General features: G+C 33.9%; 1 protein-coding gene across 7 annotated transcripts in view; it reads left to right on the forward strand.

Annotated features, from left to right (window-relative positions):
- Window positions 1-27,818, forward strand: part of LOC119833510 (teneurin-m) — a 395,760-nt gene that overhangs the window by 312,939 nt on the left and 55,003 nt on the right. For all 7 annotated transcript variants that reach the window (XM_038357536.1, XM_038357535.1, XM_038357532.1 and 4 more), the window contains one exon: window positions 24,785-24,823. In XM_038357536.1, the coding sequence (XP_038213464.1) occupies window positions 24,787-24,823 (37 nt within the window). In that variant the 5' untranslated portion in view covers window positions 24,785-24,786. The remainder of the gene's footprint in view (window positions 1-24,784; window positions 24,824-27,818) is intronic.

The raw sequence follows: 27,818 nt of genomic DNA on the forward strand, positions 1-27,818 counted from the left end.
CCACCGAATGCCGCGTACTAATCAAAGGCACCCCCTCCCCCCCTCAGAGTTTTCAACTCAATCAGTGCTTTAATATTTGCACAAAACTGGAATAATTTCGTTAAACGGTTTTCGTTCGGCCTAAGTAACATAACATTTAATGTACGGTTGACGAAATGTTGAGAAACGTCGCGTTCTTCAGATTTGTATATGAATTAACGACATATAGGATTGCTATTAATGGATTAATTATGCTGAAATGTTATTATAATAATAAATCTAAAAACAAAACTGAAACGACTACAAATTGTCAGAACTAGACGAGATATATACGACCACATGGTAGGCACCGCCAGGCTTTCAATTAAAAAGAGAATCATAAAAACCCACCACCCCACCAAGAGTTGTGAGTAGCACACAAAAACTTGAAAAATGACATAACTGTTTCAAAAAATCAAAAAATATACTGAGACCTACTCTTTAACATCTATACTTGAAACTGTTTAAAATGACAATAATATTTAGTTCTTTTTCTGAAAAAAAATATCCATATATATATAGGCATTACTTTACAACATGAAAAAAAATCATGTTGTAAATTTGGTGGTCATAAAATCATCATTTTCTGCAGTTAGCTAAATGCAGCGTTCACGCTCGTGTCTACTTCCGTGTATTTCCAGCAGAAAGGTTATTAACGAGCTACGTATTAATCCACCAATTAAAACTTTGCTTATACAAAAACATTTTGAAAACAACTTGTTAGGTTATTTCGGTGTTCTTTGAGATATTTCACGTTTACATTCGGGTCAAATGGAGACCGTAATGCTGAGAAGCTTTGTTTATTTTACGATCGTGCTCTTATTTCTTACCACTATCTATGTAGTATTTTACTATTATAAAGTAAAATCGCGCGGCTTTATGTATGTAATCTTAGATCTTTAAAACTACCGAACGGTTTTTGATGGGGTTTTTTTATAGATAGAGTGGTGCACGAGGAAGTTTTATCTTATATATAAAATTCTCGTGTCACAATGTTAGTCTCTATACTCCTCCGAAACGGCTTGACCGATTCCTCTGAAATTTGGTAAGCATATTGGGTAGGTCTGAGAATCGGCTAACATCTATTTTTCATACCACTAAACGATAAGAGTAAGGCAGAACAGCGTTTGCCGGGTGCAGCTAGTTTATATATATAATATCATCTATTAAACTACTCCAAAATTTAACCCGTGTAAGCCGCAGGCTAGTATTTTACTATTCTACGTTTTTGTCAAATTATTTTCAAAAAGAGAATGCTTATGCGCATACTTAAAGCGCTCGGGGAAAGGGCCGTGGATCTCGGACTCCCACTGCAATAGTGGACTACCGACTAGACTGCGCTGTGTCCCGTCAAGCAGCCGAAAGATAGAATGAAGTCTTTTTGTATTACTGTTTATAGTCTGAGCCCGCTAATCCAGTTATATCCATCTGTATACGAAGTTTCACCGAAATCTGTTTTAGTTTATAATCAAACTTCTTTTGAATCCATATTTTTATATACACGGCTTATTTTCAGAACATAAGAACTAAATAATCAACGTAAAAGATTCGGATCTTTTCATGAAACACGTAACTCGAGTCGCAGAGATACACATTTACTTTTAAAACTTTTCACGAATGCTTTATATACCGTCAATATTTCAGGAAAAAACAATTTGATAAAAGTGCGCCGTTGGGGGCGCGTGTGAGAAGCGCGTCTGTGAGCTGAAAGTATTTTAGCGACGCGTCTTTCATTTGTTAAAACATTCACTGCGCTGTGTAGAGTTAGGAATGTATAGACGCGCCTGATGAATTATTTACAGCTATTTGCACGTGCAAATTGTGTAAGGAAATGTTATGGTGTTGCGACATTGATTGCAGATTAGGGAATCTATTAATATATGTTATTATAGTGTATCTGGTGCTGATACAAACCGTCCATTCTTAACCGCAACGAACGTGGATTCGCCAAACGTCCATTAAAATATTTAAATAAAAATAAAATATTACACGTGATCGCTAAAAGTTCACTACGAGCTAACAAGAAAAAAATCAAACGTACATACAGAAAACAAAAAAACCATACTTCGTGTATATACATATCACATATTTACAATCTCGCTTTGAAAATTACCAACACACCAAAAATCACAACCAATTACTCAGACAGCAATAAGTAATAACTCTTAGCCCAGCACTGCTTGCCAGAAATGGTGTCACGTCTAAACCTTCGTGTATCCATAGCAACGGAGTAATGAATGCAGCAAGTCTGTATATGTCAAGACATAGTAAGAATTATAACAAGAGGCGCGCTCGCTCTGATTGGCAGCCTCTCAAAATTGACCTTTCACCCCACGAGAACACAAAGTATGTTCTAGTATTCGTCGTTCATTTTACGCTAGCGGTCTGCTCGTGCTTCGTTATACATTGATAGCTTATAGCACTTAGGGATAACGTACATATCCGAGGTTGAAAGACTTTGGAATCGGGCCATTAATTCCTGAGATTTGCGCATTCAAACAAACAAACTCTTCAGGCTTATATTATTGGTATAGACTTCCTCAAAATCTGTGTAAACATCTAATATGCTGAAGTTTACAAATATAAATATTAAAACAAAGTGACATAACAAAACAACATATACCTGGTATAATTTGTTATATAATTAACATAATATTAGTTCAAAACAGGATTTTAGGTCTATTGGCTACTTCCATAATGCTTATTGACTTAATTATGATCAAAAACCGAATTCAAATGATGAAAATTCTATATATTTAGACCTATTCTTAACAGTTTACCTTATAATTATTATCAAATCCCGCTATATCTAAAATCTGTAAATATTATATTAAAACCATTGCAAACGAAATCAAAAACGTATATCGTATCGAATCCGAGAGAATCGTATTTACAACTTTCAAATCTTCAGTTTTATGTCCAATTCTACATCCTAGCCATAAATATAGAGCGATCCGACATAAAAATGGATCGGTAGGCTTTTCCAATCCAACATAATATTTACGAGATCCCACTTTAACGTCCCTCTTTACTGATGATGCTGTAAAGACATGCCGATAAACGTTTCATGTGTTTCCGTTTGAAACGCCTTTTTAACTTTATCTTCGCTTAATAATTCCTAATAGTTTACAGAATAGTAGATTACCAGAAAACTATTGAGGATAAAATTTTAACCGTCACAAATATAAACTCATTACCCTTTAATGTTATCAAACTTTGTTCTTCATGTTTGTTTTGCCACGGCCAACCGCAATTTACGCTTACGTACCCACTGCAACTTTCAGAACATTTTATTTCACGCCGAGATTGTTTCTATTTCCCTTAAAAATTATTTAAAGCGTGGCTAATTTGCAGGCGAAACTTCCCCCGTTTACACGGCAAAGATAATTCAATTTACGTAACTCTAAAAAGCAGCGGCGCCGGCGACCGAAAAAGACGAAACCTGTGTATTTTTCAAACAAATCCGCGACGGCAAAAGTTGTAGCGCAACGGATTCTCGTCCGCCTTTTCCTACAATCTGAATTGCAAATGGCACCGCGATGACGGCTTTATATAAAACTAAAAGTGTCGCGCAAACTTCGGATTAAACTTCCCCCGCAGGTATAGAAACAAAAACCTCACTTACAATTATGATAATTCCCGTCGTATCTCACCGGATTGAATTTGCATGGGCGCTATCCATGGCTATGTCAACTGAGCTACCTTCCTTGATGAATAATGGAACCGCGCCACTTACCTGACACATTAACATATTTATTAATAAAATAAATATGAGACGTCCGCTTCGCTTGGCGCCTGAACGACGAATGGCCGCGCTGGCGTCACTGTTGACATTTCAGGATACCCGCAAACTTGGCAAACGAAAAGCTTATAGTGAATTGTTCTGAAGCGAGGTAATGTATGGCATTCGTTAAATAAATTGAGTTAGTATGCTGCGACAGTGTTCATTCAGTTAATGTGTACAGAATTTAACACAAATATTGTAGACACGGCCCGTGTTTGTGTTTTAAGTGAGTATAAGCGTTGCGTTTGAGAAATAACTTTAGCTTGTTTAATTATAAAGTAACACGACTCATTCCTTTTATTTTAATTAACAACATGTTCGTTGTCATTTATTTACAGCGAATGATTAAGGAGCCGCATTTAATGTCTTCGCTGAGCAAACACCGTCCATAAATTCGGTATTCCGCAGCACATAAAATTCAAAAGTATCGAAATCAAGTCTCCCCAGAGCTTGAAATCCCCACAACTTTTTTATAACCGTATTAAATCATTAGATTTCCCTGCGGTACACCGTAGGGGAGATGCAACTTCATAGCTAAATTAAATACGTGGATTGCAGGTGAATCGACCGTAAAAAAACGATGTCCGTCTGCCTGTTGACCTTAATTTATCGACCCCAGGAGGCAGGCGATCGGGCGTGCAGGAATTTCAAGGAATACTAGATATTTCAACTTGAATCCTCTGTTTATTTTATCTGGTCGAACAATTTACTTTTAAAAACAGTGTTCCTTAACATTTAGTATTACTTAAGAACCAAACTTTAACTTCTTTAAGTAATCTTGTATATTCATTGTAAATTAAAAAAAAAATAATCATTTCATTAATTTGATAGCAGTTAAAATATCATAAACAATGCGACGCAAAATAAAATCACTGAACTGATGAATGGTCCGCTGATAGCCATTTTATATACAAGAGATACGTCATCCGAAGCTTATAATGAATTTACAAAGTTAACATCTAGTTTCAGAATAATCGAGTACATAATATATAAGTATCGACCTAAAATGTATGCTAATTTATTAACCATCACAACGCACGCTGTGGTTGTTGATATTTTACATAAATGGCCGCTGAATTTCACAGAGTTTATAAGTATCGATTTGGGAATATAGGTCAATCATAAATTAGCGGATTTAATGTGAGTTTTTTGCTTGGCCCGAGTCCCAGTGGTGTTTCGTTTATTTCTTGTTTAGATAAAGAAAACGTTTTTTCACTAGATGTAAACAATGGTACGTTCATTTTTAATACTGGCAATGCTAGATTTTAAAAGCTTTTCAATTACTCAGCTTTGAAATTACTTATTTTTTCTTACGTTTATTGAAAAAGTAAACTTCAAATGCGCTAGTATTATTTATAAAGGAATTGTAAATTTCTGACGCAAAAAAATATCGAAAACACATTCAAAGCAAGTAATAGCAAAGAATTGAAACATTAACAATATGTTATATTCTGTACATACTTTTTTGTTGTCTCGCGGAACTGTCAACAAGTGTCAATTTTTCCCGCGCACCGCCGTGGCGGCAAGTCAGACGTCATTATGCGCAACGAAGCACTGCGCCAAGTTCTGGTGCGTTCTGAATAATGCATGCATCCACCGCACATTAACCGATACAGCGCGGATTAAATATGGACACCCTGTTTAGTCATTCACTAACTGCGAGGTGAGAATGTATACTGTTGTGAAGACTCAACTACTAGATTTAATTTTGCGTGGTAACGAATTAATTCTGATGTCAAACTGCGGTTGCTTCGCGTGCTTCCTAACGCGACCGCACTCCGCGTATTTAGCGGTAATTAAACTATAAATGGAAATCATCAAATGAGGAATTAAAGCGTACGTGGACTTTATTATATATATTTTTATGTTTCGACCTGTACTTGACCAGGTTTGCTCTGAATATTAGAAATTGAGGGATAAATTTAATTCCTAGCTTTTTAAAACGATTTTATTAGCTTCATCTGTATGTTTGTATGCTTCTGACTTCTTTAGACTCGTTTTGTCCAATTTTAAACGGACAGATGTAGTTACAACTTTGTACATTTATCAAGTATCGGTGACGATACAATAATTCCATGAAATATTTAGTTTTAGTCGATTTTATCATTTTAGTGAGTTTTTTAGTTATATGATTTCAATTATCATCATCATCAGCCCATATTTGTTCCCACTGCTGGGACACAGGCCTCCTATGAGGGTTCAGGCCATAATCCGCCACGCTGGCCAAGTGCGGGTTGGCAGATGTCACATGTCGTCGAACTTTTTAATTCTTGGACATGCCGGTTTCCTCACGATGTTTTCCTTCACCGTTAAAGCAGTGGTGATGTTATCCACATGCGCAGATAAATTGAAAAATCCATTTTATTCCTGCACGTTCGCCCGGTCTCGAACCCCAACTTATCGATTTTGAAGTCCGAGGTTCTCACCACTGAGCCACTGCTGATTCTGCTGATTTCAATTATATTAATAAGATAAAAACCGTCTCTCGCTTGAATATATCACCAATTATAATACAAGAACACATGCCATATATTTGTTGTTGTTTCTTGTTCCTTCACTTCTATATGCCAATTGATATCAAATCAATTTGTAGATATTAAAGAAAACAACTATTATAAAAGTGGTCATAATCATAGCTAGTGTTGTCGACGAAAATATCGAATCGATATTAAGAACATTAAAGACAATTTTTCAAGCTGTTACGCGATGCATACGTTATCGACGTCGCGTTCGGTAATTGGGACCACTGCCCTACTTCCATAAATGGTTGTGATGCATTTGAAAGTAAATTAGTGATGTACTGTTATATCGATAATTTTTATTACCATTTATTTTTGTACTAACTGTACTAGCACACCCCAGCTCCGCCCGGGTGGTCCATTATTGAAATAATAAAAACTAGCCTCTGTCTAACATGGCTCAAACTGAACATAGTGTGCAGATTTGATTAAAATCGGTTGAGTAGTTTAGAATTCAATTCAATTCAATTCGCGGACAAACAACCTGACACGAAATTTATATATAGTTAAGATTAAGAAACGACAAGAATTTTGCTTATATTATTATATTAGTGACGTGACGTATAGAAGGACGTGAAAAATACTTTAAACTATGTTAGTGTTTTTCACAATAATCTTTATTCGTGTTTGTTATCAAAATTCAAAAACTCAGAAACTCATAAACGCTGCCTAATTGTGCTGATACGTTAATTGTGTCGTTAATCCATTTATCAAAATTTCATAAAACTACGTAAATTATCAAACTTGAAGCGTTCGTGACTGCCGCTCTAACTGCGCATACAAATAACTCCTGCCTTTCTTTATCTATGTCGCCGTAATGTTGTAAAAACTGTTAAATTATAAACTAACTTGCGAGATTACGGAGTGGCGAAAAATTTTGATTCGTAACATGCGCTTGTGATTAAATGCTTTATTTCTCATTAGACTATGAATTGTAATATATATAAATAATACTGTAAAAATTACATATTCATATTACAATTATGTATTATGCCGAGTGCTTACTTTTCCCTAACGATTATCAGATATAGCTTTCGCGTTGACGTTGTCGACTTCTGAGTAGTTTAAATAAACCGAACCTTACCTATAGTAGGTATTATGTAATCCTTGGAACAAATGAATCTATTACGCCAATCATTCACCATTACGAAGCTACAGCTTTGAAAATAGTTTATGCTACGGATTAAGTTGTTCAGAACTTTATAAATTATGAATCTTTAATTTCTTTCCAAATTTCCAGAAAGCAAATAAACAATGATACAATGACTTTATAAAATATGTACATAGAGTAATGTATGCGATAATCAACGTATTAACTTGTACACGTTGCTTTTCAAGGAAATATTCGAAACAATGCTTGTTAGGTTGGTCAAATTTCACGATCGTCGTATTTAAATGAATCTTATTCCCACTGCAACAAAACACATAATTGCGTAAACATATTCGCTTGCAAAATTCAATGCTAAATAGTTAATGCAATGCACAGGGATTGTAGATCCAAGTCGGATAGCGGTCGACGTATTGATAATGAATATTTAAAGAGATATCATTTGTAAAGTGGACTGGCCATGCGGAAAGGATATGCGGATAGCCTACATGCTATTTACATGTTCGAGTGTCTTTAGCTATCATTAAATATACAACTTTATGATGTCGTGATTTTGTGCGGGTATGTAGAATCAATTGTTTAGTTTAGCTGAATAATGATGTATACCGAGGAGGCGCTTTTTTTTAAGTAGAAGAAGAAATTTGGTACATTTAAATTAGCATTACATCTCTTAAATATTCTGTTTCTCCACGGCTGATTATAGAAACTGTTACGAGAAGCGGTGGTAAATGGTAAAAAACGGTGGTAAATACTCATTGAATAAATATTTGAGCTTGAAACGCTATTGTTACTGAGATGGTTTTTAACAAAAATCGTAATCCTTCACCTAAAAAGGAACGTATTAAGCGCAAAGCAATAACCTCCATATTAAGTCAAGCTAAGTCGTTGATTAAATTTGGTTCGCCACAATACCATTATTCAGGAACGTAATAACTGTCTAGTTGTATTGTAACCGTCACTTTTGTGTCTTTGTTGGTCCGCTTGGGCATCGGCGGTGAAAGCTATCTATATAATATCTATGTAATATCTATATTATATAGGTATATTTGTGTATATTTATGTTGCATTGCTTTAGATGTCGTGAAACAGCTGTTGCGTGGAGGAAGGATCCAGGTATGGAGAACCTGTTGATCAGCATTTATAGGTCTTTAGTGATGTGAACCACTGAGCTGATCTACACGTCAGGTTAAGATCTGTCTCTTGGTAATATGCCATCAATAAAAATGTATATATAGTATCTTTTTTGATGATTATAGCACCAAGGATGAAGCCTATTATTTAACTGTAAAAATTTAGGATCAGAAAAGGATTTCTCAAAATGTGTTTTTTATTAAACCTTAACAAATTAAGGGCACTTAGGTTACTACAATACATGTAAAAGGTTTATAATTTTGTTTTTCTTATCTACCTTTTTAGATATAAAAATTTGGAAACATAACGTTTTCTAAACTCTATTAGTTTAAAAAAACTTTCTTATTTAGATTCACTAACCTCAAGATGTCAACCAAATAGTATGTCTGTCTATAAAGTGTCACAGTACGTGTTCAGATTGATAACAGTTGAACCGAAGTAAAGCCAGCCTGTCTAACTAGTAGATAATCGGTTATTAATTTCGCTACTAGCTGATAATAAGCAGATATTGCGAGCTATGCGCAATGATCAATTTCAATCAGCTCGCTCGTTTGCCAACGATAAATAAATTAAGATATATTATACATCCAATTATAATAATAACCAATTACTTCGCAGAATTGGTACACTATTAATTCAGCTTTATTTAATATGTGTAAACTCTTTTTCGAAATGACATAACGAAAAGTTTTTGTTGATTTTCAATTTATGTTATTAGAGAATGTGTAGTTTTTTTTATGATATAGCGGGCAACTGAGCGGCCGGTTCGCCTGATGGTAAGCGATCACCACCGCCCATGAACATTCGCAAAAGAAAATTGAAGCTTCTGTGAATGCGCTGCCCGCTTTTATGGGGTAAGGGAAAAGGAAACGGGTCTCCAACTCCTCCAATCACCGTACGAAATACAGTGGCATGTCATTATTTCACGCCGGTTTTCTGTGGGGGTGTGGTACTTCCGCGGTGCGAGCTGGCTCAATTCGTGCCGAAGCGTGCTCGACTCCTGCAATAAACATATAGTTATTTTTATGTTATCTATTTTTAAAAAGATTCTTGCATTTATATTCAAATAATATTCGACAAATTGTTTATAATAATTTAGTCATTTATTTTCATTGTATACGTATGATTTTGAAGCCTTAGATGCCTCTATTAAGGCTAAATGTAGACTTTAAATTTTAACTAAAAAGACAGAGAAGAACTTATGATTCAACTATTGACTGCATTCCTCATACAAAATATCTCACCCATTTCGAAAAACAGACGTAAAACCTACCAAGCATCTGCAGCCAACCAATTCTCCACCCAGTAACGCCCCTTGCATTTTACACAAAACAAAACAAACGGTTAAACACAACGCAAAATAAATACAAAACGAAAGCAAGACGCTCCAGTATCAAAGCTATCGCCATAACTCACAACTATCAAACAAATTAAACGCTAGCAATTTCACGGATACAATTCATTTCGCGACGACAATAGTTCCACCGCGAAATGTCACTTCGGCTAACTGTATTAAGAATTCCATAAACAATGTTCCACTTCTGAAATAACCCGGCAGCGGGCGAATAGACTTATGCTCGCGTCGATATTTTCCGCTCGCCCGCTCAATAATTCATCGACTGATCGATACGTTACGGCACATCACTATTTTACGTGGACCTTTTTGGCGGTATTGTGTGTTCGTTAGGTTGTTATTCTGTGTCGGACTGCGCTCGTAGATTGTCTTAATTGTGTTAAGATGTGAGTTTGGGAGACTTGGAGACATGATAGTTCAATGATGATTCAAATGAATTAAATTGATGTGAATTGAAAAGATTTTCATTTTATTTTGTACCAAATTACAGGAATTATTGTTGTGTGTGGACTTTGTTTTTGTGTGGAAATGACAATTCGATAAATGCAGCACATTACATAGGTCTATATATGTTTAAACGACAACGACACGACATATAAACTGAAAATCAGTTCATTATCAATCTAGTTCAAATTAACAATCGCAAGTTAATTATTGTAAATAAAGTTAAACTATTGTTACGTTTTTTTAATGTTCCCATTCTTGAAACATTATTTGAGCTATACCTACATATCCGTTCGATATGACATCCCGGAAAACCACTTTATATCTAACTTTTATATATATTTATTTCTATGGTCTTATCTATCTATCTATCTATCTATCCATCTATCCACAATAGAGCTACACCTAACCAACAAGCTACTGACACAATTAATGGACAATGCATCCGCTGACTTATTACGTCGGTCTACGCACTGTCATTGGAATTATTGGATGAAGCTGCTATGGGCCTTTAATCTTGCGCTATAGGTCAAGATAGGTGGTCTATTTCCTGTATCTTGTAATGCTAATTATGTTGTGGATGTGGATGCTTGGGACTTTTTAATTGATAATACCTAATGATTAATAGAAAATGGCATTGTCAAATCGGTACATACTTTTGATTTTTTTCGTTACTAAGCGCTCGTTCCGGTTCCGCCCGGATTAACCAGGAGTGAAAATAAGTTAAAATGCAACTACGACACTCATAAGTAACGTATCTTTCGGTTAAAAGAATTTTCATATCGGTCCAGTAATGCTGAAGCATATTCAAAACAAACAATCAAATCTTTCCTCTTTATAATATTAGTATAGACATACAAGAAATCAATTATTTCCTCTTAAAATCTAACTCCCCTATAATCTATCTTTAGTTCTTACAATTATATAGCCGCGTACTAACAGAAATATTCCAGTTCGCAGGAACAATATTAAAAGCCGTCAGATTTAAACAAACCGCTGAGAGCAGCCCGCAGACTCGAGGCTCGATTTCTTTATTTTCAAAAAAATCGCGCGTTTCAACTGTATTTCATACATAATCCGGGTTAAATAACCAGCAGCTGTTCGATCACACGTATGCGCCACAGATATTACAGAAATAACAAAATAACACGTATTTTAAACTGTTTTTTCAACGTTTGTAACGTTCCGTTGAATACAATATTCATAGCCCACACACCGCGGTATCGATTCGCGCCCTGTCTTCGCCCGATGCTTTTATTTCAATCTTTTCACCACTTAATTGTCAAGGAAATGTGTTTATTTCTGAATGTTTTATTCAGCGTTCATGGAATGATAAATTGTTCAGGTTTTTATGTGGTTGTTTGATAAGTTATTTTGAACGAACTTTGTCTATGTTGTATATTATATAAAACTTTAGATCACGTGTAACAAAAGGTTATCATATCTTTGAATATAATATTTGTACAATCACAATTACATTAATACAACATGATTTTCTCTTATAGTTGAATATGAGTATTATTATAATATTAAAGTTCAGAATAACATGGAAACAAAGCATTTAAACAAAGAAGTATCTGCAGACAATAAAAGTAAAAGAGCTCATAAACGTCATACTTACATCAATGCATTTGACTGAAACTACGACCGAAAAGCCATTAAAAACTCAATATTCGAAATTGCTCTTATCTGTTTTTTTCAATACCACTTAAGCAAGGTTATTAGCCCGGAGGGGAGACGGTACCAGGCACCACTGTTGTGAGGGTTGTGGTGGGATACATTTCCTTGCACTTTTAATTGCTTTCATTTTACCTTCATTATTTTTCACACCAGTCAATTTCTTTGAGTTTCCATTTTGCTGCGTGGATTTGGCTGTTACTAAGCCAAATATACTAGAGTATAATTAATAAATATAAACTGCCTTTGTTTTAAAAATTTATACAGGAATTTCAATAAAAAATTTCCGCTTAAACTTTAAAGAATGAATCTTGAATGGAAATTCTATATCAAAAATCTTAAATCGAAATAATATAAATATTTCCAGTTACGGGATAAGAATAAACTAACTTTATTCTTAAATTTAATTTTTAGTTTTATAGCATTGAAATGCTTTATAAATGAGAAATTTTGAAAGAATAGAAAAAAATTGATCACGAGGCAGGATTCGAACCTGCGTTTATTGCCTAACCGTAGCAAGGCAATTGCTAACTTTATTCTATTTGTCAATTGCTTAAAACCTACAAAACAGCGTATATTGTTAATACTGATACAAAATCAAACTTTCTTGTTTACTTTCTATTACGATACTTAATAAAAACATTTTCTCAAACGTTGTTCAAGCAATAACGAATTAACTACATAAATAATAAAAAATGACGCCTTAAATAAATATATTTTCACTAACGCGGTTAAGTGCTTAAGTGGCCTGACAAGGTAGAAAGAGCCATTAGGTTTTTCTAGGTTTAGACCTTAATACCTTAAACGAATACGAACACTTTTGGTATTTTTACTGTTTCATTTTCGTATTCTACTCACATTTAGTATTCGGATTATGGAAGTGGTTATTATTGTAATGAAAAACTGTTTAGAATCTAGATCTTACGTTTTTACTTTTTCAATAAATTAAATTGTTTTTTTTTTCTTTTTAAGTATGAAATAAAGAACAACATGAAATGCTGGTTTATTTTGATATTTTATAGTCTTCAAGATATAGATATATTATCCTCATATATCATATATTTAATTCATCTCATATACTATATATGTGATATAACAATAGACAAGAATTCATCTAAAGTCATAGCATTACTTCTGTATAAAATACCACAAATCATCCAATAAGTATATCAAAACACAAATCAAAAAATCCTACTCATTCCGCGTAAATATGAAGCATCCATAAAACGCTGGATATTAAATAAAGCTGTCTATTCACGCACCGTCATAAAACTTAAGTACAAACTAAGTATCTATTTAAAAGCGTAAGCGAAGAAAATAATTCGCAGTCCTCCATTACATCCATCCCTCTACAAGAAAATTACATTTCAATCCAACACCAGACTATATTAAGTGCAGTACTGACTCAGCGTTATATAAAACCCTCAAACGCTTTGAAAATCATTAATGGGTAGATATTGACAGATCCCATTTATCTCCCGCCTTAATTTAAGTTTATAAGCAAGTCAGTGTCTTCGTGACAAGTTAATGCACAATGCGTGGATGGAGGGCAATTAAAATTGTCTCCGAGATTTGTGTGATGCTTTATTGTGAACAAGTTTTCTTAGGACCGTCTATTTTTTCGGTGTTCTAATTAGTATAATATCTATAAGTCTTTAGAAGAATAGCCGATATTCTATAACCAGATAAAACATGCCTAAGTATATAACCTTAAAAGAAAATACAGCACAATTAAAAAAATCGAACGTTAACTAAACAACCGTTAGTTCACAAGTAATAATAACTATACTCGCATTATTCTTGTTGCTTTTAATAAATAAACAAGCTTAAATTTCGAAAATTGCTATTTTACCAATACATAGCACGAGAACATATGTAAATCGGAAGGTATAATGCGAAAGTTGGTCCGGAATTTTCATAATAATTAAGAATTTCATCAAAAGGGTATGTTCTCAAAACAATGGCTTACAAGACGGAGGTTTTTATGAGAGCGAGGACGGTTAATTTTAACAGCGGCCGTAATAAGCAAATCTTAAGGTCCTTGAATATCAGGAGCGTTTCCGACGCCTTAATAACTCTTGGCTCTAAGAGATGAGTGGCAGCGGTTAAATATAATTATGAAAATTTTTTTTTTTGCTTTAAAATAACTGATGGGGAGCCTTAGTAAAAATTACTCGTAATATGTTCCCGTCTGTAGAAATAAGACCTACTATAAGTTTGTAATTCAGAAGCATTGTCCAGGGACCTCAACGTCATCTTGAAGCAATACTTATTCTAGTATGGGAAAGGGATGGGGATAGACCCACAAAGCTCTGTCCTTTCCCTGCACTGGAATTAGTACTGCTTATAGACGTCCTGGTTACCTTAATCAAGTATAACAATAAGTTACTTTCAAAATAACTATGAACTTATATTAGGATATAAGTACATAGTTAAGAAAAATGTATCTAATGTAGGCATTAGATACATTTTCTTCCGATGAAATTTCCGAAAAGTTAAAGAAATAAATGCCTTTAAACCTGTCTAGTCATTTTGTAATCAGTACAAGAGTGGTCTAAAATAAGACTATATTACATAAAGAAACGAATCCAACATAACCAGATGCAAAAAACATCTCAATAACCGATTTACGTGTAAAATAAAATATATTTCCAATACCCAGCTATCAACCGCACGTCTAATCATCAGTCACTCCACAGCCGAATTCTTCAATTCGGATTTAATCTAGCAAAACGCCCTTCGCAATATTAAAATATGAGTCCAAAGAGGCCTGAACAGTCACCATCTGATCATACATACTTAATCTTATTTGAACGAAACCCGCTCCTATGTCTGACGTCGTAAGTCTATTTTGCCGTGACTTTCTTATACTTTGAGCGTGTAATTACAATATTTCGACGGAATTAAATCGGATAAGCCGTACTCTGAGACGATTGCGGGATTGATCAAAAGGAATTGTCGTTCTGTCTATAACATCGTTAGATGTGCCCAAAATGATGGCACACTCCAACTTTGGTCGGACTTATTAAAAAAAGCCAGATTTAGAATGTTCTGTTTATTTATATAATGGGTAAATATTAAAACTTTCCTTTATTTCATCTAAATGAATAGAAAACAGAGTTAAATGTTGATTGTACCAATACCTTTAAAAAATAATTATAATCTGAATAAAAAATGTTAAACAAGGCTTTCCAAACAGTAGAAAGTTCTCGAATTTATACACAACAGTCAGACCAAATAATCCAACATCAAACGCCCTTTACTGGACTGAAATTATCGTCAATATGCGTGGAAATAATGAGGTTGAAAAGCAGACGTATTTAGGCTTTGAATTAAAAATTCACAAGTCTTGCGCCCCGGCGTCACGTTTGAGATGGTAATGCAATCGTCAGTGTATTCCATCGCACCCCGCACTAGCGTAATCGCAAATAGGGTTGTCACACGCAGCTCGATTATCGATGATTTATTACGATTTTCCGCGTGAAGTTCGCTCCAATCGTAATTATATTTCGAAGCCATTGAGAATTTGAAATTGGTTATACAATTTTAAGAACATTTCTATTCTGCAAAAGAATACAATTTAATGTATATATTTTACCAAGAATATAAAGCTTTGAAGTTAGGAAACAATTACGATGTTTTAAATTCCTGTCACATGTATTTTATAATGAACGTTCTGCTATTATTACGTAATCAGGATGATAAAACAATGCAAACAGAATATTAATAAATTGTGGAAAGATAAACATACCAGTATGATATTAACTAATGAACGAATGAATGAAAGAATTAAAGACATAAAAAGAACACCCGTATCATAAACGAATACTATAAATTTTTATGTTTCAGAAAAAATTGTTGACAATTTTTCTGCAGAAGGTTAAAATGACGTTAGACAATTTAATAACATTCCTCATATCAGCATTCGATCGAATACTATTTAATTGTTTAGTGAAAATTACTCCAAAACTAAATTTCACGTAACGTAATTCTACTAATATTCTACTAATATTATAAAAGCGAAACTTTGTAAGGATGTGTGTGTGTATTTGTTGCTCTTTCACGCAAACACTACTGAACCGATTGCAATGAAATTTGGTACATAAATAGCTGGATAACTAAATTAACATAAAGGCAACTTTTTATGCCGATATTCCTACGGGATACGGACTTACGCGGGTGAAACCGCGGGGCGCAGCTAGTTGATTCATAACTCTTTATGCATGAAACAGTGCAGTTCTTTTGACTCACAATTTAAGTGATGTTTATTATCATTGTATCGATATCGTCCCATCACTAGCTTCACGATTGATTCCAGTTGGAATACGCCTGAAAGACACCGGGGACCCGATAAGCGATCAGACGCAGACTTGTGAGTCATTGCGCAATGTTGCTTCAAATATCAATGCCTTGAAAATATTTTGTGCCCGCTGTACCTATTTTATTTGCTGAAATAGTATTGATTTTTTATCTGTTGTTTTTTGGTTTGTCGGGGATTTATAGTAAGATATAGATGAATTGATTTATAACCATATATAAGCACATTATGTGAGCTTAGGTATGATTGTAGCTTTTTATATATTTCTTCTTTGGAAAGTATATTTGTTTTTCTTTTTTCTATGTTCTTTCAGTATTGTTGCTGTATGTGAAAATATTAAATAAATAGACATGTTTAAAACTAATGATCAAGTGAAAAACGGAAGATTTGTTAAATACATTCTATAATTTATTAAACTGCAATCCACGATACAAATTAAATCCTTACTATTGTTATAAATATATGTCTCTTTCTCTGTCTCATGTTTCCTTTGACTTTATGTTCTAGTATAGAATAAGCTATATGTACCTACTGTGAACTTTGTACCTGTCCTATTGCGTACAAATATTTATAGAATTGGATGATATTAAAACAAAAATTTTGATTGATTTGAAAATGTTAAAAACCAAATTAAAACAAAAGCACACCAAAACACCACACCTCATGCGCCTAAACAAATACCGTTAAATACCAAAAGTGTAATTTATAAAACGTATTTTCGTTTCACTTAGCTGTTATCAGGGCCTAAGCAAAGCTGGGGGCACACTGACGGTGATAAATGACTAGCGGGCTCCGAGGCACGCCTGAAAAAATGCTTAACTTATTCCGTAATCCGTGAATGTGTACAGGCGTTACGTGAACGTTACTGCCTAAGTTCAAACGTATTTTATAGTGAACTAGCTGTGCCCCGCGGTTTCACCCGCGCAAGTCGGTATCCCGAAGGAATATCGGGTTAAAAAGTTGTCTATATGTTATTCCAGTTGTCCAGCTGTCTATGTACCAAATTTCATTGCAATCGGTTCAGTAGTTTTTGCGTGAAAGAGCAACAAATACACACACACACACACATCCTTACAAAGTTTATGTTTATGTTTTTTTTGTAATTAGTTTGACCAGCTTTGAAATATTGTAAGGATCTAACATTTGCTTTTAAAGCAGAACTGCCATAGTAGTGATAGATCTTGGCTTGCCTTAATTACTGTTTATCTTAGTCAAGGTTAATGTGAAGTCCCGTCTCCCCTAGTGGGGTATGGGGCAGATGATACAGTTTCACTGATCGCTTTTCTTTTTGGACAAGGTAGCCTTCTGTGTCCTGCCGGACAGAAACATTTTTTGTGCGTCACGCACACGCGTTAACCACTGTACCAAGGAGGCGGTCAGTAAAGTATAATGCCTACGATTAATCATATAAAAATATGTTTAACGTAGTGTGACTTTTCTAACGAAACTAATAAGCAAAGCTTATATTTTATTTCGTACTTGGAATTGCGTATATTTCTAAATATTATAGGTTCTCGACATTGCGTATAAAATAAAATCGCGTTTTTATATTCGGAATCCAGCGCGAAGTCACATGCCAGCAATTTATTTTATTCCGCAAAATAGTAAGCACTTCAGACTCGCTGACGACACAAATAAATTTACCATAATCGTATTTTTACTATAAACTTTAATAAAAACAAACATCGACTTTCGCATTTCGAAACCAACCCGTTCGCTGCAGGCTGTCCGGAGCGCACTCTTATTTGGTAAGCACGGCCATTCTAGCCCCGTATGGAAGCAAGTTCGGGCCTTATACGGATTGTGAGTGCCATTCTGCCTCTGTATACCTCGCTACAATTGTACCTCGTATCTGTTAAATCTACAACAGTACCAGCTATTTATAGTGTGAATATTTTAATACTCGCTTTAATTTTGTTCGTTGCTTTTGAATTGTTTTATCGTTGACATCTCTATGAGTTAATGTTTTGTTTGAAATAGATTTATGTTCTAGTTAACATACAAACATAACCCATGTTAGGACAAATTAAAATGTAAAAGTTCTACTTAATTTTAAGGGTATGCTACGCCCCCATGATAAACTATTGCTTATTAAATGATGAAATTTTAAAAAGTCACGTGGAGTCGCGCTTAAAATCGTGCATGAAACCTACCTAAACGAAAACTACGGAGGGACCAATGAGATCGTAATCTTTTGAGGCAATATCCTTTTGCGTAAACCTCTTTTATTTGCAGGCAAGTTTATAGTGTTGCAAAAAGTGTACGTGCCGACAGAGTCGTATATCATTGGGATTGACGCGTGGTATCACGGTGATCTAGCGAGGCGATGGACGAAACGGCCAGGCTGATTGCTTTTACATGCATCGGCGTTTTAGGGTTAATCTACGTTTTTTGATGACATGCAGGAATATTACGCAAATATACATAACGATTTATTGAAAACAATTACAAATAGGCAATTATGAATTAGCAACTGAAAGCTTCTGTTTGTTGCCTTTTTTGAACAAAATGAAACAAGATTTTGAATTTATAACACTTACAAAAATCAAAAAAATATAACAATATAATTAATCCAACCTGCCTCCAGTCTGATCAATTGTACCACGTTTCTTCGTGGTGGAATTTATCTTGTCTTATACGAATATTATTTATACATATATGTAATTTAGCGCTCAATTTCTTACAAACACTAACAGAAGGGAAGTAAAAATATGCCAATATTCCCGAAAAAACAAGTATAACATCGCAGGTGTCCCTTGAATCGCATTACACGGTGTTGCATAATAAAAAATCCTTTTTGTCTCAGAACAAACAGCTTTTTAATCACAATATCCAAACATGTGGCAACCTGCTGGATATGGCCAGAGCCATGTATAGCTATCGAAAACCCTTCATTATACGATGCGAAGTTAATTGCGCCACTCAAGATTTATTTTGCGGATAATTTTGTGATGCAATTTTTGTGACGAAACTTTTTTCACTTTAATCCTGGATGCCTTATGAATGTAGAATTAATACGAAATTGTAGTATCGTTCTATTGGAGTATAGAGCATTATATTTGATAGTTTGTTGCCCATTTGTGAAACTTATAAATATATTGTGATATACCTTATATCGTGTACTACACTGATATTTATGATTTTGTTGCTTAATTTTTAGGGATGTTGATTATTTCATTTTATCCTCATTACCAGAAAAATATAAAAAATGCTGCTAATCGTAAATAGACACTACACTTCATTGTTCTATTTAGGTAATTTTGTAACTGAATAACTTCCTCCATAGTCGAATTAAACTTAGATGTTTCCATTCCTTTATTTCATCATTTATAATAAATGTGACATTCCTCACAAGTCATATATAAACAACAACAAAAAGACATTCCGTGTTTGCATTTTAAAAACGGAATTCAATATAGAACGCATATCATAACAGAAATAAATTTCTCTTTAATATAACGGCGTTTACAAAGCACAGCTCCGAAACGCCGACAGCACGTCCAATTAAAAAAAAAGTCTTGCATAAGACTCGTGGGCATGAGTCATTTGTAAACGTAATGGATACTGTATGCCAGTGATTAATATTATTGAGTTGTGCATTATAGTAATGGTTAAAGAATTAATTAAAAACTTTATTGCAATATGAGATGGGAGTCGAATCTTCTAATTGGTTTGATGATAAAATTGAAATTTCGTATTGATTGTTAAGTTGAATTGATTTGCTGCGATGCATCTGTGTGTGGTTGTTAATAAAATACTTGTTTTAATCTGATGAGATTTTTTATACGTAAACTGCGTTCGTTAATATCAAATATTTTATAATTCAGGTAATTTAACACTTACGTTTATGATATGGTTAAATTAAAGTTTAGTAGGTACTAATTAAGATTGTATATTGATAAAAGAACTTTCGACCTCCTCATTTTAACATCACTCTCAAACATTTATTTATTAAATTGGACTTCTTATAAAAATATTATGGATCGTCATAACATAGTTTTAACATTTACCACGGTTATCAAAAGCAGTTTCTTCAGAGAAGTATGGGCAAGGAACTTAGTTCCACTGCATAGTTAGCGATTCGGAGAAAGCTCTCAAATTCGTAGAAATCCATAGCTTATAGAAATAATTCATATATAAATAAAACAAAATAACATATAGCACTCAAACCACCGCTAAAAGTCGTCGACCCAGTGAAAAAAACATGACATAACCGTACGATGGGTGGTCTGGACCTTACAAGGATGCGTACAAGGTCCAAGGACTTGTTACCGTATACAGGCGTGCAATAGTAATTTCATTACTTGCGCAATCAATATCGCAGGTACAGTTGTGTCCTTGGGTATTGATGGCAGTGATTTGGATATTGAATTTTATTATTTCGGTCGTAAGATTGAAATTTGATGCGAGTCTCTCATGGTTTCTTTATGGCGATGTCAACAATGTTTTGCTAAGATATGTATTTTTTATTTTGTTGTTTAATTCAATCAAATAAGTGTACGAATGTGTGTTGTAAGTACTTGCTTTCCTATACCTAGAAGTAATATAATTATGGTAAAGACGTTGGCCTCTCCCTAAATGGTATTAGAAGATTTGATTCAAGTTAAGATATACCTGAAGTAACAAACGCAAGACGAGAAATAAAAATAATGGAAGCAAATTTAATACAAAAAGTATTTGTTATTTAATCCAAAGAGGTTGGAATAATTGAAAATAAGGTGGGCAGATAGCCCACGCACGTAAGCGATTTTGTGGTTACTATAGACTCGGCTGACTCGAGGTTTTGCTACTTTATTTTATTTTAAGAATCATCTCATACAATTTGTATGCTATTAGGCTTTCAGATTATTATCCCATTACTAAGACTTCGCTGACCGTCTGTCTGTCCGACTGTTCATCAGTCACCAGATTGTGTGAAATCGAGGTTAAGCTACGGTTTGCTCGGTCAGAGATCGGATGGGTGACAATTTTTATGCAGTTACTCTTTAGCTCGGAACCCTCAGTGTCGCCAGCCCGACTCGCGCTTGACCGATTTTTTTCCTCAATCACGTATCCATTCAGCTAAGTCGATATCGTGACGTGGCACGACACGTGCGCCCGTTCACGACTTTGACTCACGACACGTTTTGTCGCCGCAGTTGTTATTTATTGCCGGACGCTCGCCGGCGTTGGGCTTGCTCGACTTTGTTCGTATGTTCGTTTGTATTTTACTCTATAACTTGTCACGTGTGTAATTGATGGTGGGTGGAGTTTAGATTGATGATAGCTGGGCTGTTGTACTCTTGAATGATCACATTAAAAATACAATTAAAGTTATGACAAATTTATAGAGAATAAAATTCGTATTCATAGCAATGAGTGTAGCTTTTTAAAAATACTTAAGTATAATATAAGACCTATATTATACTTTATCATATACTATAAGTTTTCAAAATGCAAATTATCAAAACTGTATTTCGAACATTACAGAATTGTCCTTTCCCTTTTAATACTGCACATAAAAACACAAAATCAGTATCAAATTCAAGACATGTAACAATCAAACGCCTTCATACATTAAGAATATATCACCGATTCAACGGCTATAAATTAAAGTGGAATACGCGACAGACCTCCACAGAGGTCTCTCATTGTCCGCGCCTGACCCATTTATATCACCATTTGTATCGCTTTGTGAAATAAAACCTGACACGACCGTACACATCGGCCATTCTACATTTGCATTCAATTACTTAAATGACAATATTATACAGATAAATAAATTTTATTTGCCGTCTTTAATAATGGAAGTGACCTCTGATGTGTTACGTATTGGATAAGGTTACTTGATATTGAATTATATGTAGATAAATTGACATCAAAATTCAGTATTCATTTCAGATGACAATTATTTAAATTTGGAAATAGTTTAATGTACATCAACATAATATTTATTTTAAATATCTTTAACAGACATATTTGTATACAAAACGTAATGGGCCGGTATTTTTAAGGTAATTGATTTCGCATCTATTCGTATACATACATCTTTATATAATAACACGATATCTTATGTCTAAAAGAAATAAATATTATGAAGATTTTTTACCAGTTTGGCCTCTATTATTCCACGCAAATCCAATTTGAGATTACACGAAAAAGTCTCCAAACAAAATACGGTGTGTTTATAGTAAAAATAGTACTGAAACTTGGTTTCAGATGTTTTTATTGGAAGTTTATCCGATTCTGAATAAATACAGCCTAACAATCCGGGAGCAGCCCCAGGGCTTCCTTATAGACGCATGTTTACTTTGCAAATAATAACAAAAAATGTTTCATACCGTTTGATGCCGCGTACATAGGAATTACACATATATGAATTATTGGAGCGATTATAAACATAGGGTTATTTGGATGTTGTGGTTTCACTTCAGAGAAACGCTTAGCTTGTAATTATAGGTAACAATTGTATCAAAATAAACAATTGTTTAAAATTAAATAAGTTCTTCTATCTGTTGAAAATTCTAAGTGCAATCTATAATTATTAATAATTTCTGACCAAATTCAAATAAAAATTCTACTTATATTGTAACTTAGGCTACTGTTATTTAATAATATTACCCACAAAATAGTTATTAAAAATATTTATAATAATATATTAATTATTGAAGATCTAATTTAAAACAGATTTTATTTAAACTTTCCGGTTAATTTTTTATTGGTTGAAATCCAAAATATATATATAATGGATAAGAATTGGTACGTAAAAGTCAATAAACCACATTTATTATCCGTCTTTTATCAATATTGTGATCATCTTAAAACATTTTTAGTAGTATTTTAAAAAAAATCTTAAACAGTGTTTTTTATCACTACTACTTACGTTAGTAATTTAACACAATGGTAGGTCGTAAATGTGTTGCCTACCTAAAAAAAGGATCTGAGATATCGACGGGACTGTAAGATTGGAAAAGATTAAAGATAAAGGTAAAAGGCTCTCTAGATCCTTTCACATTGAAAATTCTCCAACAATCCAACTTCTTTGGGACTACAGAACATGTTACAAACATATTTTTATAAATCCCATCCTATCCTATCCTACTATCCGATCCTATCCTATCCTACTAATATTATAAAAAGTATGTGTGTGTTTGTTACTCTTTCACGCAAAAACTACTGAACCAATTGCAATGAAATTTGGTACGTAGATAGCTGGACAACTGGAATAATATATAGGCAACTTTTTATCCCGATATTCCTACGGGATACGGACTTACGCGGGTGAGACCGCGGGGCGCAGCTAGTAAAATCTAATTTGAATCAATTGAGTTTGAATGAAGCAAATTAATTGAAAATAAATACTTTGAAATGTTCTCACGGCACGGAATTATGTTATATTTTTAAGTCAAACGTTGCGTTTCATTCATTCAGATGGTTTGTACAAAATATTACGATCAATTGGCTGGTACACTGAGTAAGTACAGTCGCGTTCAATATCGTTTTGTTTTTATAATCATTTTTGTTTATTTCTTGTTATCTATTATATTATTTTGGATTTTAATGCATAGTTTAACAGGATATATATTTCTTCGTAATTGTTTTCGATAACGGGTTGTATGGCATTTAATTGAATTGTAAAATATATAATTAAGTTACTCCCAGGTAACTCACTGCTAATTAATTAGTGTTGAAAAAGATCTGCATATTTAGTTACAATTATTATAAAGCATCAACGTTAGAGACGTAACAATGAAATAAATTAATTGAAAAATCAAGATGTCCGTGTGAACGCTCTGCTAGCCAATTTCGAGGTGCATTAATTGCAGCAAGTCTAGAATGTGTTGGTGCCGACAGTACCCTGAGGTGCTAAACGTTACAAAATGCGAGACCGACGGGCTGGCTCCAATGTTCGGCAATTAGCACGTGTCCATACCGGTTGCCATGACAACGCAATATTTGATACACCCCGCTAAGCAAACTAATTGGTTTCGAATGGAATGAGTTGTGACGTAATTAACGAACGAGTTAAAAATCAATGCCCTATATTTGGGTGGCATGAACTAGGTATAGTGTTAGGATGTGCAGTGTGTTTTTAATGAATATGTTACTGCATTATAGGCTTATTGATATGGAGATATTATCCAATTACATAGAATTGTAAGGCGATGATTCAGACACATTCAAAACTAGCTTGAACCGGTGATGTCACTCGCAGGGCATCCGAGTAAAAAGTAGCCTATGAGCTAATCCAGACTATCATTTATCTCTGTACCAAATTTCATACTGATACGTTAAGCTGTTTCCGCGTGAAAGAGTAACAAATGTCCATATATTCATACTTACTTAAAAGCTTTCGCATTAACAATATTAGTAGAAATACATAATAATATATTAAGTCATAATAATATTATATAATCGATTAGATATCAAAAGCTGTTTTCTTTTGTTACAGGCATGCTCAGATCTACATACGATCGGCCCGACCACGAACGTAAGCACTATTGCTATGTAATAAAATTTTAATGTATCAAGTTTTTATTATTGTGTTATACTTTTATATAGCTTTAAAACTAACTAGCTCAACAGCTGTTGTCCGCAGCTTCGCCCGCGTGGTCTAAATGAATTTTCATTTCATCCCCTTTTTTATCCCCTTGGGGGTAGAATTTATCGAAATCCTTATCTTTACCTTAATGCCTACGTCGCTACATCTATTTGCATGCCAAATTTCAGCCCGATCCGTCCAGTGGTTTTAGATGGGCGTTGAGAGATCACTGTGTGACTCAGTCATTTTTGAGTTATATATATTTAGAATTTCTTATGACAAACCCTACCTTCAATCTTATTAATCTGAATGTATGTTATCAGTCGTACTGGATTTTTATATACAAACAATTTTTATATTACATTAATTATTATTCAGATACTTTCTGACCCCGTATCAGGGTGGACGTAAAAAAAAGAAACAAAAAATCAATTTCTGCACACACCTGTACACGACACGTCACGTCACGTCACGAGAATGACGTGTAAATAAACCAACTAACACAGAAAGCCTCAGTTGGGTTCCTCAATTTTTCCCTTTACACAATACTGGATTCGGTTCGCTTCTGTGGAGCCTGTGAAACCCGTTGTCACAGTGTGACACCAAATAATTCTTTGGCCAATTGTTTGGATGAGTTTATATGAACATTTACTTTTTTGTTGACGGTATTTAACAGAAATCAATGTGTGTTGATAGTGACTATGAATAATTTTTACATTTGTGGTCTTAAGGCGAGACTCAATTGATTATTATTCACAGCCTCTCATTTATTGTTATATGCATAAGCAATTCGTGTATTGTTTTATTTATTGAAAAGTTGTTTTATTCGAAAACAGTTGTCTTATGTAGAAGCGGAAAATCGAATAACAAGGGTAGTCTACAGTACTTACGTCAGCATAACCTAATTTTCATATATATAAAGTTTGTAGCGTTTTTATTCACCAATAAATAGTTATCCAATTTTATAACATGATTTTTTACACTATGAAATAACCTTTTTCATTATGTGCAAAACATTTCTCTTGAACCACTATCTATTAAAAACCCCGCATCAAAATCCTTTGCGCACTTTTAAAGAATGTTACTATTTTACTTTATGAAGCTTATAAGTTTCATACACATGAGGCCAACAATTCCCATCCTCACATTTATATAACTCAGATTCGCGGGCAGCCGTTATCATAATTCACTTAGTTTATAATCTAAACTCTATCCTCAATTTACGTCAATTCTATAGCTCCAGAGTTCTCACAATGTTGAAATTAATTAAATTAATGGAATATTCCATAGGACGGCGATAATCTGAATGATTGCCGACTCGAAGATACTATTCAATATCGTCATAATCAATTTCGTACAGAACTTGTGCTCAAAACTATAAACTATGCTTTGAGAAGTAATTTTGCTGGAGCCGTTTCATTTCAGTTGGCCGATTTAGATTTGCGACGACTTACCAAGTTGTACCTAGATATTTTTAATCATGATCAAACGTATGTATAAAATCTTAGTGTTTCTTTATAAAAAATTACCAATATGTTCTTAAAATTGTAAATTTTACGAGTATCAAAGTGACAAATAACACAGTATACAGAAAGCTTCATGTATAAAAAGTTATACTAATATATACCAACCAACAATACCAGCTCCGGGTTCATTCCAGGCACAAGCTGAACTAGATCCTAGTGGCGGTACTTATTATTGCATTTATTTATTTTGTTTTTCTCTATGTATTTTTATATCACTCTGTATGAATATTTTTTCTTTCTTCTATAATGAGCTATACGTGACTTTAAGACTATGTCTACAGGAATAACTTATCCTTTGCATGCGACAGACATTTATTTGGCATTTTTAATAGCATCCACTTGTCACAGCAAAAACGTGCAATATATCAGTACTGTGGTCCTTAAGTATTATTACCAGCAACATTAGGGAACTCGACGACCGACGTCACCGATTGTTTAGTTACTATCGAGTTAGACAAGTTACCGTTCATGGTTTAAGCCAGTTTGAATGTTGAAGCGTTAACTATCCTGTTTGATGCGATTTTCGCGTATTATATTAGCTTTAATGCTCTATTTTATTAGTCACATTAGTTAAACGTGAATAGAAGTTTGGCGTTTATTATTATTATGCCAAAGACTCTAGTTCTCTGAGGTTTTGGGTTAGAAGGTGGGTAATTTTAGACATTTACTTTAAACGTAGGTCAAACCCAATTTATTCGTTATATGATCTCTTTATAATGGTTATTTTAGTACGGGAGGGATGTAAAATGAGTGAGAGAGTGAACAACTTATCGATACATTATAAAGCGTTTTGTAATTATTTCTATTGATATTGACGATGGAAATTTTGACATGAATGATGTATTTATGATATTTCTTACTTACTAAATAAAACAGGATTATGAATAATCTATACCTACTTATTCGATACTTTTAAAAGGACAAACAAATCAATAATAGGTTTATATAAAAAATAATAAATGGGCGCGTCTAATTTTAGTTAACACGATACAATGAGTTCGCGCGGAAGGAACGCCGGAATTCGTGCTAGCATCATAACTTCTCATTAATCTGTTATTAAATTCTAAAAACGCACTTAAATGCTGCAAAGGGGAATGTAATTCGGTTACATTTAACTGTTAGTAACGCGTTTCGTGGCGTTAAGGAATTCAATATTGTTTAATCCTAGGGGTACAAATATCATTTATATTTTTATGTTTCTTAACCATAAGAAATTTGGTAAATATGAATAATTGTCCGTACTGAAATATGTTTTTCAATATAGCATCAGTTAGTGTATACATAAAGGGCTTTATTACGCTTAGCTTCGCCATTTTACGAATTTCCAAAACTCACCTTATAGTGGTCTGAATGTAGAATTTGTCTGAGTGTCCCAAGGGTGCACTAACGAGGGATTTTTTTGCAATTTCCAGCAAGTT

Source organism: Zerene cesonia, chromosome 17 (genome assembly GCF_012273895.1).
Source record: "Zerene cesonia ecotype Mississippi chromosome 17, Zerene_cesonia_1.1, whole genome shotgun sequence".
In the NCBI taxonomy this organism is placed as follows: domain Eukaryota; kingdom Metazoa; phylum Arthropoda; class Insecta; order Lepidoptera; family Pieridae; genus Zerene; species Zerene cesonia.